Below are 21892 nucleotides of genomic sequence, written 5' to 3' on the forward strand. Positions count from 1 at the left end.
TGTGAAGCCAGTATGGTGATAGATTTAAAAATCTTAAAAATTCTCCTAAAGAGATTCTCAAGCAAGAACATTAAAAATTCAAAGATGCCCACCACAGAGTTGTTTATAACAGCAATAAAAAACAAAAGCAACAGCCTAACTGCTTAGTAGTCAGAAGATGGAATTCTATAGAAAAAGAAAAGACAAAGATGCAGGTGTTTCCCTAAAATATGAAACGTCGCTCTTAATATATCTTAAACAAAAAGAGTAAGAGTGAAGTAGCAAGTCTGGTATAAGTTCATCTTTAAAAAAAGAAACCTGTGTGTAGATATAGAAAAAGTCTAGAAAAATTTATTATATTATTAAAAATGATTATCTTTGGTATATTCAGGTGACATTAATCTTTTGCTTTTCTGTATACTCTCATTTTTCTGATAACCATGTATTTAAAATTTTAATTTCTTAAAAAAATTAAAACTGTCTAAAAAGCAGCTCCGTGAATCAAGACAGAAGAAATGCATCGGTGTCAGCTGTGTGGCCATGAGCAAGGCGCCTGCCCTCTCTGTGTCTCTGTTGCCTCCTCTTTGGAAAAGGGTAACCAGTCTCCTTGCCTGGATCACCTTCCAAGGCGCCAGAGACAGTGAATGAGGAAGGGCTTTGAAATCTTCAGCTGATAGGCAGGTGATGGTGGTTTTATTGCCCCCAGTGATAACTAGAAGACTCCCCAAGGAGATGCTCAGAGAAGCAAAGAGAAGCTGGCCTCCGCTGGCGGGCAACCAGTTTTAGTGGACAAAGGTATGGGCAGGGTAGACGGCCAAGTTTCTCATCCCCCTCGGACACTGGCTTTCCTCATTTCTCTGAAATGAGAGGGATGAACTTTGACAGTGGTTTCTAAACCACTCCTTTGGTTTTCTTAAATAACAGGATCCCTTTCTCAAATGAAACACAGATTTCCCCATTAAGCATCAGTAGCTCTGTTCCTAAAAAGCAGGCATTCTGACTCCAAGACTCAACTTGGTGTCTATTTCTCATTATTTCAAATGGGAAAAACTATAAAGCATGACATAGCAACTCAGACTGCCCAATAATTTCCTAAAATGTGTCTAACACACATGACACTCTCCCTATACATGATAAACTATCATGATAGGAGGTCCAATGCTTAAAACATTCCCTCCTGGGAATTCCCTGGTGGTCCAGTGGTTAAGACTCAGTATTGTCACTGCCATTGGCCCAGGTTTCATGCTTGACTGGGGAAGTAAGATCCCACAAGATGTGCAACCAAAAAAAAAAAAAAATCCCCTCCTGACCTCCAAATCATTGCTGACAACCGGTAACTGTGCTGCCATGAGCCTGGACTGCTCACGCAGATCTGGTTCACTCCCAAAGGCCCAGCCCCTCTGACACTTGCTCCCTTTGCAAACCATCTACCAGTGAGTCTGACAGTTTTCCAGTTGCATCTATTAATTCATGAGATTACCTGCACATCATTTCGTTACAAATGTTCGGCTGAGTTTGGGAGACATAAATATGATGTTTGATGGGCACAATACTGGCTGAAAATGGGAGTATGGAAACACGTACCTTCTAGGACGTCTGGGTTTTATAAACTGAGAGGCTAGAAGAATGTCAATGGCGGAGCCATTCGCAGGGCAGGTTCTGAAAACCAGGGCAGCCCGGAACTCCTCCAAGGGGGATGCTGAGCCGGGAAGGCGGGGCTTTGACGCACCTGCACTGTGCATCTCAAAATACGAGGGCGCAGCCAGAGAGTGGGGGCTATACGGGGCCCCTTGAGTGCTGCCACTGAAAGGAAGCCCCCTGGAGTGGCTGCCACAGTAGCAGAGACAATGCCACCAGAACAAATACTAAAATAGCTCACACTCAGCGAACTCTGACATGGGCCAGCTATTCTTCCAAGCATCAGTTAGCTCATATCATCTCCAAAACAACTCAGTGTGCTAGGTACTGGCATCATCCCCATCTTACAGCTGGGGAAACTGAGGCAAGGAGAAGTTAATAACTTGCCTACAGGTATCCAAGCATAGCTGTGGTTTGAGGCCAGGCAGTAGAGCTTCTGAATTCCTTTCTGCTCCGTAGCACTACACTCAGCCCCGCAGTGGAGAGGCTCTGCAGAAAGAGGAGCACACTTCACCGTGCCCCCAAAGCAGCAGCGGAGAAAGAGCCGCGGCCCTCAGAACCACGCAGGGCCCGGTGGCATTGCCACGGGCCCGAGGCACCCTTACCCACAGCTTCCCGTCATAGTAGTAGGCGCCCAGGAGCTTCACGATGTAGGGGTGGTCGCAGGTGGCCAGGATCTCGATCTCCACGATGTAATCTTCCAGCTCCTCCTCGCTGTTGGTCTCGATTACCTTGGCCGCGGCCAAGGCACCCGTCTCCTTGTTCTTGGCCTGAAAAGCAGAGACACGGAAGGTCAGCAGGCCTGGTCGGCAGGAAGCCGACGGCTGGGGCTAGCTCAGAGAGGCCGCGCGGGGGGACACAGGCCGGATGTCCAGACGCAAATAAGGGGCCGCAGCAGAAGGTCCGCTGCTCTGAACAATGGCCAGCACTCTCTCGTGATGTCAGCACAGGGGCATGTGAGACAAACCCTGGTCTGTGGTTAGTAACAAAAACTTTAAGTACAAGACACCTGTACTATGGGATAAATAAAAATACAAGAACAGCATAGATCTACAAACAGCTGTTAGGACCAAACTGAAGCCAGGACAGGCTCTAAAGATAATCAGTCTAGTAACACTAGAAAACTGGGCTATGCGCCTTATAGATGGTGCCAATATATAATTTCCCTGGAAGATAAAGATTCTACAGGACAGACTAAGTCAGATGACCTGAAGATATACTGGGCTACATCTAACGGAAGTTCTTAACATAAGTCGTACTTGTGACTTTACTAATACTGCTGGCTATGTTATTTGTATTTCCCCTGTCTTACAAAATTGCTGTTTCTTACACTGTCAAATGTGTGTATGAGGCCTCTAATAGAATAATATATAGTCCCATATGAGATCGATGATGGTAATAGTGTAACTCTAGATATGGCAAGAAGCAACAAGAGGGAATATTTTCCTGGACCAAGAAGCTAATAAGATAGGTGGTCCAGAGAATTTTGGATACTGTTTTATGGCCTAATCCAGTAACAGCACATTGAGTGGCCTGTCAACAGAATCTTTGCCAAACCTGAGAATGGACATTCTCAGCACCATGGGATAAAATGGTCATGAAGTGCACCCCCCTCATAATCATGGTCAAGTTTATGAGCACAAAGGGGCTCTGCCAACTGAAGACTGACACTCGCTATCCGCATCTACAAAGATTAAATCATGGCCGCTGCAACTGCTGACTTGCAACGCCCCTGAAAGGAGTTCAGGGTAAAAATCAGGAATGAGGCACTCTGTGCTCTGGGAAAAACTGGCAGAACAGGCCGTCAGATAGTTAGATCTTTTCAGGAGAAGATTTTATGAGTCCCAATTCTTGCATCTTCTCTTATCTAGAAAAACACTGACGTCATTAACGGTAAAATCTGCTTTGGCTATTAAAAAATAGTTTACAATTAAAAGTCAAAGTAGAGTAGCTACAGTTCAGATATCCTGGAAAATAGGTGATGCTATGGGTGTACTTTCAGATTAGAGCTTGTATTGCTCCAAGCTGGGGCAGTCCTATGCCCCATTTTGACAGGAAGCTATCATAGTCATTGTCGCCTAGTTCCCTAAAATTAAAACTGAGCGGGACTCTGTGGGGCTCTGGAGTACAGATCTGCTCTGTGTTCTCCATTTCTTATCTGTAGGATATAGACTTTGTTCAGCCTCCTTGGCCTTCCCTGAATTCCAAGGCACGGATTCAAACAATTGCTAATCAGGGAAGGGAGGGGATACAAAAACAGAAACAATCAAAGGCTGGTACAGCCTCCAGACAGAGTCCTGGTTCCCACTCAAAGAAACATGCATAGCAATGTCTTTGAGCCCCGACCCAGGTGGAAGATGGTAACTTCAGACTGAAGACAAGATTCCTGGAGCACAGCTCTGTTGCCTCACCACCAGCCAATCAGAAGGGGCCACAAAGCCCACAACCCTCACCCCAAATGCTGCCTTCTGTTTCCGGGGACCAGAGATGACCATCCTGTTAGGTCTCTTGTTTGGCCCTTGTCTATTTCATCTCTGAGAGGGGCCAACTAAACTGCTGCAACTACAAGGGTAGAAGCTGGTTTCAGATGTGAAAAACCCCAACTTAGATCAGGTAGAGAGACTTCTGCTCTGCTAGGCAGGCCTACGCCCATGCACAGCAGGAAGAAGTTACAGAAGAAAGAGACCTCCGCCCCAATTCCCAAAAAGTACCTTGAGTATGAAGTCTCTCAGGGGGCCTATGTGCTGTGTTAGGGGAAGAACGTTGTTTTTAGGTAAATCACTCAGGGGTAATTAGGGAGTCCCTGGCCAAGATAAGAGAAGGGCTAAATCAAAAAAAAAAAAAGTCTCAAAATTGATTTGAGACCTGGTTCCAACAGTCCCTGTGGTTAACAATGCTAATTTCCACCCTGGTGGGCCCTCTAATAGTGCTACTATTAATACTTACTTTTGGTCCATGCATAATAACTAAGCTTGTTGCCTTTGTAAAAGACCGCGTCAATACCGTCCAACTGATGGTACTGAGGCAACAGTATCGGGCCCTGCCCCGAAATAAAGAGGAAGATTCCTCCATGTAGCTGAAGACAGGGGGGAATGTTAGGACCAAACTGGAGCCAGGACAGGCTCTAAGGGGCAGGCTAGGCCTGAGGTTTAGTCTCTAGGAAAGCTGAGGCACTGGGAACTCCGCAGGCAGTGTAGCTCAACCAATCAGAAAAAATCCCCGTAGCCCCGCTCCTGCGCCAGACCTGAGCCAATCCCGATAGGGATGAGAGGTTTAAAAGTCCCGTGTGCGCTTACGGTTTAACCAATCAGCTATGCTGTTACAGGAACAAAGAACCGTCTGTATAAAAGTAGATGTGATTCAGAGCTCAGAGCTCTCGTCGAGACTCCACTGTGCTGGATGAGATGTGAGCCCTAGCTCGAGCTAGCAATAAACCCCTTCATGCTTTTGCACTGCTGTGGATGTCTTATTCTCTCAGTTTTGGGGACTCGGACTTTGGGCATAACACAGCCTGGAAAGATTCCTGGCTGTTCTGTAAAAGACCCACGTCACTGAAAAATAAAAAGTGGTATGATGCTTTTTATATTTAAAAAAATGGAAAACTACTTTTTCATAAATGCTCACACATGAAATGTAAATGCATGGAAAACTCTGGAAAAATATTGCCTGACAGCAGGCTGGGGAGGAGGCTGAAATGGGGACAGAGACAAAGGACACTTTTACACCCCCTGTATTGCTTTAAAGTGTTAAAAGAATGTTTTGAGCATTTATTTGCATTATGTCACATATATTAAAAGCGAAATTAAGAGTTTTTCATAGATGCACTTCACCTGGTTCTAACAAAGGTTTCTTATTTGATGAAAAAGAGAGTGAGAGAATTTCACATCTACAAGGATAGATATAATTCTCTAAAAATGGAAAATAAGTGTTGAGGACGTGGAAAAATTGGTACCTCTGTGCATTGCTCGTGGGCAGAAAAGCAGTACAGCTGCTGTGGAAAAGAGCTTGGCGGTTTCTCAAAAGGTTAAACATAGAACTACCATACGGCCCAGCAGTTCCACTCCTAGGCATATCTGCAAAAGACCTGCAAGCAGGAATTTGAGCAGTCTCTGTACACCAATGTTCACAGCAGCGCTATTTACAGGAGCCAAATGGTGGAAACAACCCAAGTGTCCATCAGCAGATGAATGAAGTGACAAAACAGGGCACAGACAGTCCTCCTGGATCCTAAGTTCCACATCCTCAGAGTCAACCAACTGAAGATCAAAAATATTCAGGAAAAAAAATCAGAAAGTTCCAAAAAGCAAAGCTTGAATTTGCCACGTGCCTGGCAATTATTTACATATCATCTACATGTTACATATTTACAACTATTTACATAGCATTTACACAGACTTCGGTATTAAATGTAATCTACAGATGTTTAAAGTATACAGAAGGGTGTGCACAGCTTATATGGAAATACTACGATGGGCTCGATAAAGGACAGAAATGGTATGGACCTAACAGAAGCAGAAGATATTAAGAAGAGGTGGCAAGAATACACGGAAGAACTGCACAAAAAAGATCTTCATGACCAAGATAATCACGATGGTGTGATCACTCACCTAGAGCCAGACATCCTGGAATGTGAAGTCAAGTGGGCCTCAGGAAGCATCACTACGAACAGAGCTAGTGGAGGTGATGGCATTCCAGTTGAGCTGTTTCAAATCCTGAAAGATGATGCTGTGAAAGTGCTACACTCAATATGCCAGCAAATTTGGAAAACTCAGCAGTGGCCACAGGACTGGAAAAGGTGTTTTCATTCCAATCCCAAAGAAAGGCAATGCCAAAGAATGCTCAACCTACCACACAATTGCACTCATCTCATCACGCTAGTAAAGCAATGCTCAAAATTCTCCAAGCCAGGCTTCAGCAGTATGTGAACCGTGAACTTCCAGATGTTCAAGCTGGTTTTAGAAAAGGCAGAAGAACCAGAGATCAAATTGCCAACATCCACTGGATCATGGAAAAAGCAAGAGAGTTCCAGAAAAACATCTACTTCTGCTTTATTGACTATTCCAAAGCCTTTGACTGTGTGGATCACAATAAACTGTGGAAAATTCTGAAAGAGATGGGAATGGCAGACCACCTGACCTGCCTCTTGAGAAACCTATATGCAGTTCAGGAAGCAACAGTCAGTACTGGACATGGAACAACAGAGTGGTTCCAAATAGGAAAAGGAGTACGTCAAGGCTGTATATTGTCACCTTGCTTAATTAACTTCTATGCAGAGTACACCATGAGAAATGCTGGGCAGGAGGAAACACAAGCTGGAATTAAGATTGCTTGGAGAAATATCAATAACCTCAGATATGCAGATGACACCACCCTTATGGCAGAAAGCAAAGAAGAACTAAAGAGCCTCTTGATGAAAGTGAAAGAGGAGAGTGAAAAAGTTGGCTTAAAGCTCAACATTCAGAAAACAAAGATGGTGGCATCTGGTCCCATCACTTCATGGGAAATAGACGGGGAAACAGTGGAAACGGTGTCAGACTTTATTTTTTTGGGCTCCAAAATCACTGCAGATGGTGATTGCAGCCATGAAATTAAAAGACGCTTACTCCTTGGAAGGAAAGTTATGACCAACCTAGATAGCATATTGAAAAGCAGAGACATTACTTTGCCAACAAAGGTCTGTCTAGTCAAGGCTATAGTTTTTCCAGTGGTCATGTATGGATGTGAGAGTTGGACTGTGAAGAAAGCTGAGCGCCAAAGAATTGATGCTTTTGAACTGTGGTGTTGGAGAAGACTCTTGAGAGTCCCTTGGACTGCAAGGAGATCCAACCAGTCCATTCTAAAGGAGATCAGCCCTGGGTGTTCTTTGCAAGGAATGATGCTAAAGCTGAAGCTCCAGTACTTTGGCCACCTCATGCAAAGAGTTGACTCATTTGAAAAGACTCTGATGCTGGGAGGGATTGTGGGCAGGAGGAGAAGGGGACAACAGAGGATGAGATGGCTGGATGGCATCACCGACTCGATGGACATGAGTTTGAGTGAACTCTGGGAGTTGGTGATGGACAGGGAGGCCTGGTGTGCTGCAATTCATGGGGTCGCAAAGAGTTGGACATAACTGAGCAACTGAACTGAACTGAACGCCATTGATATAAGAGACTTAACACCCACGGATTCTGGTATCTGCGGGGTTGTCCCAGAACCAGTCTTCCTGGGAGCATGATTTACACATTCAGTGGAGTACTATTTAGTCTTAAAAAGGAAGGAAACTCTGGCACAAGCTACAACATGGATGAATCTGGAGGACATTATGCTAAGTAAGAAATAACACAGTCACAAAAGGACAAATATCGCATTAATTCCACATAAATGAAGTACCTAGAATAGTCAATAAACTACTTTCATAGAGAAAGAAAGTAGAATAGAGGCTACCAGGGACTGGTTACCAGCAGGAGTGAGGAGTTGAGTGTGTAGTGGGTACAGAGTTTCTCTTGGGATGAGGCACAAGTTCTAGAAATGGATAGAGGGGAAGGCAGCACCAACAGTGTGAGCAGACCTAACCCCAGTGAGCTGTTCAGCTAGAATCGGCTAAGACAGTCTATGTTGTGCTCTGCATATTTAACCACAGTTAGAACTGGCAGTGAGAGAGAAATAACTGTGTAAGTAGTGCAAACGATCTCACCCACAGCGGCTAGTGCCCAGAAGGGGCAGAGCCCAACCGGTTCCTGGAAGCCTTGGGGTGGAGGGCATTTCTTGGAGCGCCCACCCACTGTGCCTCTGGTCAGGGGAAAGGGGGCCCCCAGTGAGAGAGTGCACGCTGTCCTTCAACACGGGCCTAAAAGCCAGCGCTCGTCTGCAGCCTTTGAACAGCAGTCTGCTGGAAACTGCATGGAAAACGGGCCACCCTAGACTTCACACCTCGGTGCTGCTCCGAGGACATGCCACACGGCATATGCCTAACAGGACAGCTCCGCCATGTGAGCCAATGGAAACGCTGACAGCTGCGCCACCCAGCACCCTGCGGATGACAACGGGCACTCACGTCAGCTCACACGGTAACCCATTCTACGGACTAGAGAGAGGGACGAGGCTGGAACCAGAGAGGCAGTCCCAGAATCTGAACCTAGGTCCTCTTTCAGCATTCTGGCACTGCACACTACTCTCCAAGGTCCCCCGTCACCCCCAGAACTCAGAAGCCTCTGAGACCAGAGGCCCTGCCCGCGGTACCAGTGATGCAGACACATCCACCCCCGCCCCGGCCCCAAGCAGCTCAGTGGCCAGCGGGGGAAACCCATCTCTGCTGGCAGTGAGACAGTGTGCCTAGGGGGGTGGGCATGGAAACTGGGAGGAAGGAAGTGATGCCAATAGGCAACTTTTATGCTCATTTGTAAATTTATTCTCAGTCTAGGTAAACGTTTCCATTAACTGAGCCACCAAGTCCACAGGTTCCACACAGTGACAATAATGCTTTCACACTTCTCAAGGGCCCGCTCCACCTGGGACCCTTGTCTACACTTTGACACGTGGTCACTCACGTACCTCCTCAAGCATCCTGCCAGGCAGGTGCAACTGTTACCTCAGATGGGGAGACTGAGGCAGAGCCCCAGCAACTCGGGTCACAGGGCTGAACGGGAACACAGGCAGCCCCGCTCCCGGGTCTGCACCCGGGAGTGGCTACGTGGTCTAGGGAACCTTCCACATCTGGCCCAGGAGCTCAGTTCAGGGAACGGACTTTCAAGTGGGGCCGTTCCCTGAGGCCATCGTCCATCCTAGACATCACCCTGTTCAACCGGCCCTCCCTGGGTCAGGTCCGCCCCCCTGAACTCAGTTTTGAAAACTTGCTTGGAACGCCTTAGAAATTCATCAATTAAGTAATCAGGCGCTCGCTCTCTCTCAACAATTAAGCAATCAGGCGCCCGCTTGCTCGCTCGCTCGCTCGCTCTCTCACACACACACACACTTAACTGATGATGTGCCTGCCCTTTCATTTCTTGTAAAGCTGATTTTTTCTGTCCCCACTCTGCTCATTTACAGAAAAGACAGTAGAGGGCTCAGCAAGCAGCTACAGCGAGAGCCAGGTGACCGAGGCGACCCCCGCGGCCACGCCCTCCCAGGCCTCTGCCGCAGCAGCGCGTGGCGAGCTAAGCTAGCAAAGGCTGCCCTCACGTACCCATCTTTCACTCCTGAGAGCTGGTGAAGAAGGCTACAGTCACCCTTTCCTGGGTTTCCATTAAAGGACTCTTCTCTCCTGCAGGTAGAAGAGGCCCAGGCAGGGGCTGTTTTCCAGGAGAGCATTAAATCTGTCCTGCACTCCACCCTGAAACGCAGCACTGGCCACAGGGTCCAGCCTCAGGCAGGGCACCAACATCAACACTGAGGAACGCCCGCCCCAGCACCTCTCTCTGATTTCACAGAGACCCGGAGCCTGCCAGGACGGGCTGCCAACAGTCAGGGCACATGAAGTGACCCGGCCAAATTAAATGCTCTAATAGCCTGGTTAAGGCAGTGTCAACTGAAAAAAATGCACAGCGTGAGGGTTGTAAGCTAAGGTTTATTTGGGGCAAAATGAGGACTATAGCCCGGGAGATAGCATTTCAGACAGCCCTGAAAGATTGCTCCAGAGAGGCCGGGGGAAGGTCAGTATGTATGTGATTTTGGTGAAAGAGGAATACGTGCAATCAAGCACATAGTTTTGGCAGAAGATCTCTGATAGTCACGAAAACTGACATCACCATGAAAGATTCTAGTGCTTTTCCAGATATGAGAAGATGCAAGACTTTACTCATAAAATTGTCTCTGGAAACATCTACCTGAAGACCTGTTCTTCCAGTTGTTCCCAGTGCACAGAGGGCCTGGTTTCTGATCTCCACTCTCAACTCCCTTCAGGGGATGTTGAAGGTCAGCAGCTCATAATTGAATCCCCATAGAGGCAGATGGCAAGTAGGTGGCAGCAGCAGTCTGTCACCTGAAGGCCACAGAGGAGTAATAATCACTGATTATAAACCAGTTAACACTGTCTGAGCACTCACTGTGTGCTGCTACAGGCCTTAAATAGAATTTCTCACTTCATCCTCAACGCAGCCCTTCGAGACAAATACCAGCATTCCCGATTTACAGGCGAGGAAACAGACTCAGAGAGTCACAGTAAACGCCTCGGGTCACACAGCAGATGGGGTTAGGGGGGTGAAGGGTGAATCCAAATTCCAGCCTGCCTATCTCAAACAGCCTGAGCTCTGCATCAGTTCTCAGCATGTCCGTCCTGGCAAGGGCCCAGCGTTCCCTGCGCCACCTCCCTTTGCTAAAGATAAGCGACAACCACAGCCAATAGCAACCACTCACTGCCAGAGTGCTTGGTAGCTGCGGAGGACTAGAGAGCCAGGATTTAACCTGCTCAGGAGTGAGGTATCAGCCATCACGCCCATTTCCTAGATGAGCACACTGAAGCTCAGGGAGATATCAGGACCCACCCAGGACTGGGAGCTGCAGTGGTCTTACTCCCAGTTCAGTGTTCTTTACTACACTAGGCTGGTGGGAATCAGCTTATTCCCCATTCATTCATTCAAGCATCATTTAGGGAGTGCCTGTTATTTGTGAGGCACTTTTCCAGTGAAGAATTTCTTCCTAAAGGTTGGAATTATTGCCCTCCCATAACATAACTCACCCTTCCCTGATCTTTCTTCAGAGGAGCCAACCCATTCTCATTCCCAGTCCCCAAGCTGTAATGCAGCTGATCCCACCACCATATCTAGAAGCAGGAAGATGATTTATGCCATCCAGTCAGTACACTGCATTCCGTCTCACCACAGTGATTGGTTCAAGGACAGACATGTGATCAAGTCGACCAATGAAATGCAGTCTCAGAAGACTGCCCTGAGCTTTCTTTCACTGCTAGCCTCTGGCACTGCCTACCACAGCCAAGCTCCCAGGTCATCATGCTCCCAAGGGGAGCCTGAAAGCGAAACTAACTCCAAAGCAGCAGAGCTTAGAGAGGGCCCAAGAAGACACTGGGCCCTCATTAATCCCCTCAATTAATGTTTACAAGAGCATCATATTTTTAAGAGCCTCTTTCGGGAATTCCCTGGTGGCCCAGTGGTTGAAACTTTACCTTCCAATGCATGGGGTACGGGTTCAATCCCTGATCAGGGAACTAAGATCCCACACACTTCTTGGCCAAGAAATCAAAACATAAAACAGAACAATATCATAACAAATTCAATAAAAACAATTTTTCTTAAAAAAAGAGAGCCTCTTTTTTCTTTCAGCAAAAATTGTTATTTTTAATCAGTCAAATAGGGTGAACAAGAGTAAATGTCACCTTTTTTGTTAAGCAGTAGGAAAAAAGATACTTTGTAAACTCTTTCACCTAGAAAGAATTAAAGTATTCAAATATGCTGAGATACTAGCTATTTATATGGGAGAAGGCGATGGCACCCCACTCCAGTACTCTTGCCTGGAAAATCCCATGGGCGGAGGAGCCTGGTAGGCTGCAGTCCATGGGGATGCGAAGACACGACTAAGCGACTTCACTTTCACTTTTCACTTTCATGCATTGGAGAAGACAACGGCAACCCACTCCAGTGTTCTTGCCTGGAGAATCCCAGGGACGGGCGAGCCTGGTGGGCTGCCGTCTATGGGGTCACACAGAGTCGGACACGACTGAAGCGACTTAGCAGCAGCAGCAGCTATGTATATATATATATGTAGACATATACCATAAATGTGTACATATTAAATAACGCATAACATAGGATAAATGCATATAATAAAATACCTAACGTTAAAACTATCCTGAATGTGATTTATTCCTTGTTTGACATTTCAAAATGCATTTCTGAACTTTGTGGCTCCTTTTGGTGGACATTAGGGCCATTATTTATCATTGCATTGTGATTAAGTATGTTCGGGTTCACAAAACTTGTAGAGAACACAGTGACGGACATTCAGGTTTACTAGTCAGTGAAGAAGACACAGTGACTGCCCTTAAGTTCTAACATGAGATTATAGGATGAAGCAGATGAAAGCAGCTCAGCTTCTCTTGGTCTGGAACTTGAGAATACATACGTCTATAAGAGTCTCATTTTACATATGCAAGAAAACTGATGCCCGGAGAGGTGAAGTCACTTGCTCAAAGTCACAGAGCAGGTAAAACAGCAGGGCTGGAAGTTAAATAGAAGCCCACGTGACTTCAAAATCCATGTTCCTGACCATTCTGCCAGAGGTTCCTGTAAATTCTGCAGTAGGAGAAAGGGGACATGATAGCCAAGCTCTCTGCAGAGTCTGATGTGAGGGCCGCTTGGGGAGTGGGTGGGTACTGGAAAGCTAAAGGTTGTCCACGTGGATGGGACACAGTGGGAGTTGACAGACAAGGAAGTCATATAAAGAACAAACGGCCATCTGTGGCCTCTGACGTCTGTCTCCCACCGACTGAGGCAAGGCTGGGGTCCAGCGAAGGACAGACGGCAAGAGCCCCCACCCAGCACTGCACTGCTGGCCAGCGGTGACTAGCACCTCGCCCCACACCCTGAGAGCAGACACACAGTGGCCACTTGTGTTTCCCGCCCAGGCACCTCTCTGGGAACAATCCTCCCCCTTGTGCAGCACGGGCCGGCCCCAAGGAGGCGGGAACCACCCTTCAGCAGAAGCCCCGCCCAAGCCAAGGGGCCCAGCCAGGGGCTGAGGGCTTCCTGAAAGTCACCCACACAGCCACCGCCAGCTGGGGACGGCCCGGGCCCTCCCTGCCCTCCTGGCTGCAGGCTGACCGCTGTGTCCCGCCCTCCCCCTCCTCCGGGGAAAGGACTGCTATCGGAGCACAGGGACCAGAAAGAACATCAGTCGCCCCTCCCAAACCCCAGCGCCCAGTCCCCAGTCCGCAGCTGGGGAAGCTGAGTCTGTGAAGGTTATGCAGCGCGCAGAGTGCAGGCTGCAGCGACTGCGCTATCTGCAGAAGCAAACCGTAAATGAGCGCACACGCGCTGAAGGGCCTGACTGGCGGGGGGTGGGGGCTCCTGTTCCCGGGGCGCAGCTCACTTCAGGCCTGGGAGCCCCTGGTGCTGACTGGAAATGAATCCTAAAGCGGGGCAGCAGGGGGACTGGCCTGCATCCGTTTCCCCGAGGACTCACAGCACCAGTTGCTTTTGGGAACTGCCTCTCTTTCACTCTTCGTGCAAGAGATTCATGAGGGGCTGAGCCCACACGGTCCTGGCACAGAGCCCAGCCCAGCCACTCAGTCACACCCAGTGGCAGGCCAACAGGGTTGTACCCAAATGGTCTTTTGTGTGTGTGTTTTTAAATTTTTTGCTAAACTTATCACCAAATGCATCTGTTTTTCTTTCTCTTGGGTTGGTAGACTGTAAGATGGGAAGGCTAAAGGGTCTGGCAGCCCATCTTGCCACCCCTTTGGAGAGCCTGCCTGAGGACGAGGCCAAGGCCAGCAAGGCCACGATGGAGGGGGACATCCGCTGAGGGGCTGCGGGGCACCTGGAGCCACCGATCCTGACGCAGGCCCTGCCCTTAGTCTCCCTTTTGGATGACTGTCTTTTGCCACCAAAAAGGAAATGAGCCCCCCAAATCTGGGGTTGTTCTAGCAGACAGTAGACACCTATGAAAATACTTCACCATGCAACACGTGTGTAATGAGAACTGCCTTCACTCCCAAAGGCGCCATGATCTACAAGGCGACCTTTACTGAGGCTTCTCAGAGGACCTGATGGATAAAATGGGATCAGCAACCCAGATGGGAAATGCAGCTACTAACAGGCTCCAGGCAAACAGATTCTTCCGCCACAAGACTCTTCCTCCCCAAAAGCAGAGAAAGTCACATTACACTTTTAAATTAACAAAGAAGGAAAAATGACAACCTCCAATGCTGGTAAGCAAACAAATGGTAAAATAGGTAAATTCATTACTGACGAGAATATAGACAGATTCAATCTCATAAAGATCAAAATTGGCAACAGATTTCCAGAGCCTAGAAAATACCTTTTAAGCCTATTAGCACTCACTCCTGAGAATGTAAGGCCAGGAAATAATTCCAAAAAAGACAAGAGAAAACGTGTACTAGGATCAAATTCACATTAGCCCAGAATAATGGCAAACAAAGTGGTTCAGTTCAGTCGCTCAGTCGTGTCCGACTCTTTGCGACCCCATGAATCGCAGCATGCCAGGCCTCCCTGTCCATCACCATCTCCTGGAGTTCACTCAGACTCACGTCCATCAAGTCCGTGATGCCATCCAGCCATCTCATCCTCGGTCGTCCCCTTCTCCTCCTGCCCCCAATCCCTCCCAGCATCAGAGTCTTTTCCAATGAGTCAACTCTTTGCATGAGGTGGCCAAAGTACTGGAGCTCCAGCTTCAGCATCATTCCTTCCAAAGAAATCCCAGGGCTGATCTCCTTCAGAATGGACTGGCTGGATCTCCTTGCAGTCCAAGGGATTCTCAAGAGTCTTCTCCAACACCACAATTCAGAAGCATTAATTCTTCGGTGCTCAGCCTTCTTCACAGTCCAACTCTCACATCCATCCATGACCACAGGAAAAACCATAGCCTTGACTAGACGGACCTTAGTGGGCAAAGTAATGTCTCTGCTTTTGAATATACTATCTAGGTTGGTCATAACTTTTCTTCCAAGGAGTAAGCGTCTTTTAATTTCATGGCTGCAGTCACCATCTGCAGTGATTTTGGAGCCCCAGAAACTAAAGTCTGATACTGTTTCCACTGTTTCCCCATCTGTTTCCCATGAAGTGATGGGACTGGATGCCACGATCTTCGTTTTCTGAATGTTGAGCTTTAAGCCAACTTTTTCGCTCTCCTCTTTCACTTTCATCAAGAGGCTTTTTAGTTCCTCTTCACTTTCTGCCATAAGGGTGGTGTCATCTGCATATCTGAGGTTATTGATATTTCTCCCGGCAATCTTGATTCCAGCTTGTGGTTCTTCCAGCCCAGTGTTTCTCATGATGTACTCTGCATATAAGTTAAATAAGCAGGGTGACAATATACAGCCTTGATGTACTCCTTTTCCTATTTGGAACCACTCTGTTGTTCCATGTCCAGTTCTAACTGTTACTTCCTGACCTGCATACAGATTTCTCAAGAGTCAGGTTAGGTGGTCTGGGATTCCCATCTCTTTCAGAATTTTCCACAGTTTATTGTGATCCACACAGTGGGAATAACCTAAATATTCAACCCAAGGATGACGGCTAAATCAACTTAGTAGAATATTAAGCAATCCTTTAAAATGATAAATAGGAAAATAATATAGTAATAAGAAAAAGACAATTGAGCCATAATAATAAGTAAATGAAGCTGGATGATAAAATTATAGCTAAGCTATAACTGAATCTGCCTGCAATGCGGGAGACCCAGGTTCGATTCCCTGAAGAAGGGAACGGCAAACTACTCCAGTGTTCTTGCCTGGAGAATCCCATAGACAGAGGAGCCTGGCAGGCTACGGCCCATGAGGTAGCAAAGAGTCGGACACAACTGAGCGATTAACACTCTCACACTTCACTTTCTGGACAAGGAGGTTCTGAAACACAGATTAAGGAATCCACGTGGTTTCTAAAGGTGATTTTCACTCAATGGACATCTAGCAATCAGCCACAGGGGTCTTGGTGAGGACAGACTGGGGCTGAGGCACAGAAAGTGGCCCTTTCATCCAGAACTTGCTTTAAAAGCACCTGTCCTCTCAGGAACCCCCCGGAACTGCACTATCCAGTATGGTAGCTATGAGCCTCAGGTGCCTATTCAAGTTACCTGAATTAAATGAAACTTAAAATGTAGTTTCCCAGTTAACATTAACCCGTGAATAGCGGCTACCATACTGAATAGAGCAGATACAGAACAGTCTCATCACTGCACAAAAGGCCTGAGTGCAGAGAGCGGGTAGAAGAACCTCGGGTGGGGATCAGCTGTGAGGTTGCCTAGCAACCTGGCTGGGTGGCAGGTGTGAGGAAAGACTCACAGCTGACCTGTCAGACGAGCAGCCAGGCCAGCGGGTCAGGGCCAAAGGAGGAGCAGTCAAGGCGAGAGGTCTCCGTTTCCCTCGTCCCCCTGACTGACTCGGGACACCGAGCCAGGCCTGTGTCCAGAGAGGCTGAGGCCACTGGAGCCAAGGAGGGGCTGGTCGTGCCCCACAGTGTCCAGCTGGGCTGTCCCTGCCTGCACACAGTCAATCTGCGTGGTGACAACGGTCACCAATCGTGGGGAAACCTTCAACTCTCAATTAAGGAAGGAGGAAGTTGGGGCCTGGAGGAAAGCAGGGTCACAGTGAAGCCCGCCATGTGTCAGGGAAGGGCTCAACATCAACTCGAGCAGGGTGGTCCACGGGCCGCGGACAGGATGGGTGGCAGTCGTGGCCTTGGGCTCAGACGCTGGCAGGCATGAGTGGGGGGCAGAGTGGAGCCACAGCGCCGCAGCCCCGCCTTCCCAAGGCTTGAGTCCTTGGGGGCCAAGATGCCAAAGGGCCTGCCGAGGCCTCTGACGGCCTCTTGAGGCAGGATAAGGAGTATCCCACCTTAGCCAGCACGGGTCCACAAGAGCTGCAAAGCCCTGCCATCTCCTCCTGTTGAATAGGAAACAGGCCCAGGTAGGGAGGGTGACTTGGCCCCGGCCACACAGCTAGGAAGTGGCTGTCAGGACCCCACTTAGGTACAGCCCTGTGCCTGGTGCGCTTTCCCCTCCAGAGGACAATCTCCAGGAGCTCCTGCCCAGCGGCTATGTACACCAGCCCCTTTCTTCTGTCTCCCTTACTGCCTCCTACCGGAGACCCTCTTAGGATGAACCCTCAATGGCTCCCTGCTGTCGATGTGATAAAGCCCAAATTCCGGGGCCTGGCGCCCCTGGCCCTGGTGATCTGCCCCTTCCACTCCTCCAGGACCCCATTGCTCCCCAGCAATCACCTCCTGCGACAGCCAGTGCCTGAGGCCCCCTACTTACCGGCCTTTCTTGATGCCCCCTCCTCCATGAGGAGCGCCTTCGCCATACCCATGTTTAACCACTCCACAAAGTCCAACTCAACCCCAGCCTGCTCCATGAGGTGTTCCCAGAACCCCAGCTCCCACCCTCTGCTAGAACTTCTTCACACCTTACTAGGGCTCTCATCACAGTTAGCCTGGTGCCATAGCCCTTTTTTCATTTGGGTCTTTGTTGCTGTGCACGGGCTTTCTCTACTTCTGGTGAGTGGGGGCTACTGTCTGGTTGCAGGGCCTCTCACTGCGGTGGCCTCTCTTGCTGCAGAGCATCGGCTCAGCAGGCGTGGTGCACAGGCTTATTGCTCTGGGGCCTGTGGCATCTTCCCAGACCAGGCATCAAACCTGTGTCCCCCGCATTGACAGGCGGAGTCTTAACCACCATACCACCACCAAAGTCTTCCACAGTCCTTTGTGTTCACAGATTCTCTCTCTGACCTGACTGTGAGTCCTGAAAAGCTAAAGCCCATCTCTGCTTCGTCTTGTCCTATCCCACACAACCTGTTACAGAATAGCCAGTGGGTGGATGGGAACATGGGTGGTGGGTATATAAGCAGATGAGAGAATGGCTGGGCAGATGAGCAAGTGGATGGACAAATAGGAAGGGGGTGGGTGTTAAGGGCGTATGCGTAGATGTATAGAATACAGAATCCTATACTGTGGATGGATGAATGGGTGGGAAAATGGGTAGGAGGGAGAGTGTAGGAAAGGATGGATGTGTGGGAGGGTGGGTGGATAGGTGGGAGGGTGGGTGGATGGATGGGTGGGTGGGTGGATAGGTGGGTGGGTGGATGGGAAGATGAGCAAATGGGCTGACAGACAGATGGACAGACTGACAGATGAATGCCAGACTGAGTAAGAGGAAGAATCAGTGGACGGGAGAAGAGAAGTGTGTGAGAGAGGGATAAAGGAAGGAAGGTGTGTCTAGGGAGTAAACCATCATCAAACCTTCCTCTCTTCCCCAAAGGCACCAGAGACGACCTTGTTGCTGGCTTCTATGAACACCAGTCTGCTGGGTGTTACTGCCTTCACTTGGCACTGTGTCTTTTTGGTTTTTAAAAGCCTAAAACCACGTTTATCTTGTTCACCAATGTATTATTAATAATGTTAATTATTAATATTATTAACGTTACTCTATCCAGCCAATAGGTATTTTAAAATAATAGACAGATGGATGGGTAGATGAATGGATGAGTGGATGAATTGGTGTGTGTATCTCCTTGTAAACAGACAGAAGTAAGGCCCTCCACATAAGAAAGGAAAGTGACAAGAAGCCCACTGTCTCCTTAACACACTGAGATTCCTGAATCTAATCTGTTCTCTGGTTTTGGAAGGTAGGCCCTCTTTACCTTGGGGGAGCCAAAGCCTTTGGCTGGGCCAGGACATACACAGTTAATAATGAGAGGAAACCACTTCTTGATCAATGATCGCCAGGCCAAGTTTCAGTTCAGTGAGAAATGAAACGGGTGAGTTTCAGAACAAGTGACACTTAAGGAGGGCCAAGATCATGAAACACAAAAGCAGAGGAGTGACATGGCTTCAAAGACAGGGATTTAATCTCTCTCTCCCTCGGGGAAGAGAACCCTGGCAGGCCATGCTGGCACAGCAGGGAAATGCCGAGCCTCAGAATCCTTCTGGGCCAGCAAATAAAACAGTAAAACCCAAACAGGATTGGCCCTGAAGATACCACACCAGGCCTCGGCCAAAAACCCCGCAACCTGGCCAACTTGGCTGGGGATGTGGGAGCTTCCAGCTCTCAGAGCTTCCAAAGCGCTAGGGAATCCAAGCCCGTGGACCACGGAGAGAGGAGGCGGGACAGGTGACAGGTGCTCCGCCCCCTGAGACTCCTGCTCCCACCTGCTCAAGCTCCCGCTACTCAGAGGGCGGAGTGCTGAGTCACGGGCAGGGCGGGCAGCCTGGGCTCCTGAGCACGGGGGAAGGAAGCACCTTTATCCAGGCCCTGATGTGAAGAGCCGACTCACTGGAAAAGACCCTCATGTTGGAAAAGGTGGGCAGGAGGAGAAGGGGATGACAGAGGATGAGACTGGATGGCACCATCGACTCAATGGACAAGAGTTTGAGCAAACTCTGGGAGACAGCAAAGGACAGGGAAGTACGGCGGGCTGCAGTCCACAGGGCTGCAACTTAGCGACAACATGCCCCCTGCACCAAGCCAGGCACTCTACTCAACCTTCACCACGACCTGGGGTCATGTACTCTTACCAACCCTGTCTTCCAGTCAGTCCCAAATCTCAGAGAAGTTGAGGCTCCCCTGTGTTTTCAATCAACAATACTTTGTGTGCTGGTTTTTTTAATTATTATTATTCCAAAAGCATTATGTACCTTTTGGCTCTCTGAGCAGCAGCATGGCGGTCAGCAGGTGCCTTATGAAAGGAGGTAAAAAGGGAGCCGAGAAGAAAGTGGTTGACCCATTTTCTAAGAAAGACTGCTATGACATGAAAGCGCCAGCAACACTGAACATAAGAAATATGGGAAAACATGAGTCACGGGAACTCAAGGAAGCAAAATCGCGCTGACAGCCTCAGGGGCTGTGTTTTGGGGTTTTTTTAAAACATTTATTTTTATTTATTTGGCTGTGCTGGGTCTTAGTTGTAGCATGTGGGATCTAGTTCCCTGATCAGGGACTCCTGGATTGGGAGCATGGAGTCTTAGCTCCTGGACCACCAGGGAAGTTCCAAGAGTTGTGTATTTGAAGTGAGCTTTGCTGATCTGCAGAATCATGAAGCTGCATTTAGAAAATTCAAGCTAACTACTGAGGATGTTCAGAGCAAAAAACTGCCTGACTAATAGCCACAGCATGGATCTTAGCCACTACAAAACGTGTTCCATGATCAAAACATGGTAGACATGACTGAAGTTCACACTGAGGTCAAGACTACCAAGGGTTATCTGCCTCACCTATTCTGTGTGGGTTTTACTAAAAAAATGCAACAATCGGATTTGGAAGATCTCCCACGCCCAGCATCAGCAGGTCCGCCAGGTCCGTAAGATGATGGAAATCATGGCTCAAGAGATGCAGACAAAACTTGAAAGATGTCATCAACAGACTGATTCCAGACACGCTGGAGAAGACACAGGAAAGGCCTGTAATCTTTTTATCCACTCCATGATGTCTTTGCTAGAAAAGTAAAAATGCTGAAGAACAGCAGCCTTGAATTGGGAACATTCATGGAGCATCCACAGTGAAGGCAAGAGTTCTGGAAAATCTCCTGGGGATGAAACAGGTGTTGAAGTTGAACAGGCTGATGGATATGACCCACCAGTCCAAGAATCTGTTTAAAAATCAGACTTTGAACGGTGACAAACCATGTTACCTATTATTTTTTAAAACACAATTATGTACTCGTTAAAGAACATCTTCAAAATATAACAGTACCAAGAAGGAAATCAAACAAGGCATCGTCCCAGAGATAACCGCCTCCAGCATCTTGGAGCACCTCCTCCCAGGATTCCATGGTACAGATGTACCCAGATTTGTCTGGCAAGTCCACGCCAGCACGTCCCAGGGGACTTAGATGACCACTCTGCCCCTCATTTCCTACTTGGAACAACAAAGATGTTAACAGTTCCTGCCTCACGGGCGGCTGTGAGCATTCAGTGAGTTAATACATCAAAGATGCTAGGAGCAGAACTCAGCCACAGTGAGCATTCCACAGTAATTCACTCATGCTTTTTTTTTTCCTCTCCACAAATGTATTCTTGCACACTTCACAAAAATGGGATTTAACTGTATACACTGATACGCATTCTCCTTTTTACTTAGCAATATGCCACGAACAGCTGTTCGGGTCGCAAAACACTCGTCCACAGCATCCTCTCCGACTATGACTGCAGACTGAACGGTGGGTCCACCGCAGACCTAGCCAATCCCCTGGCACTGGACTGTCTATCCTGATCACATGTGCTGTGTTCAAAAGCCTGAGACGCGATCTACAGATAGCCAGACAGGTCTCCAAACAGCAGGGCCACTGCACCCCTCACAGGTCACAGAGGCAGGGACCCTGGATAGGTCTGAGATGTGAGGCCACGCCTGGGTCAGTTCTGCTGAGTCCTGGCTGGGTGCCCCTGGGAAGTGGTAAGTAAGTAAGTAAGTAAGTAAGTGGTAAGTAAGATCACAGGTGCAAAGACTCTTGGGTCCTGCTTGTGAGAGGGACCGTATTCTCCCCATTTTCCAGAAGGAAAAGAAGCTGAGGAGGCTCAGAGGGATAGCTTCACTAGCCCAAGTCACACAGCAAAGACAGCAGCCTTGCTGTGATTCACACGGTGAAGAGCGTCAGCAAGTCCAGAGCCTCTGA

General features: G+C 48.4%; 1 protein-coding gene and 1 pseudogene across 1 annotated transcript in view; one reads left to right on the forward strand and one right to left on the reverse strand.

The window, feature by feature from the left end:
- The window catches only part of STK10 (serine/threonine kinase 10), a 129414-nt gene that overhangs the window by 96172 nt on the left and 11350 nt on the right, over positions 1 to 21892 (reverse strand). Inside the window, exon 2 of the mRNA XM_068990477.1 lies at positions 2223 to 2387. Coding sequence (XP_068846578.1) covers positions 2223 to 2387 — 165 coding nt within the window. The remainder of the gene's footprint in view (positions 1 to 2222; positions 2388 to 21892) is intronic.
- Positions 19943 to 20877, forward strand: LOC138094570 (small ribosomal subunit protein eS1-like; annotated as a pseudogene).

The sequence above is a fragment of the Capricornis sumatraensis genome, chromosome 18 (genome assembly GCF_032405125.1).
Source record: "Capricornis sumatraensis isolate serow.1 chromosome 18, serow.2, whole genome shotgun sequence".
NCBI classification, from domain to species: Eukaryota; Metazoa; Chordata; class Mammalia; order Artiodactyla; family Bovidae; genus Capricornis; species Capricornis sumatraensis.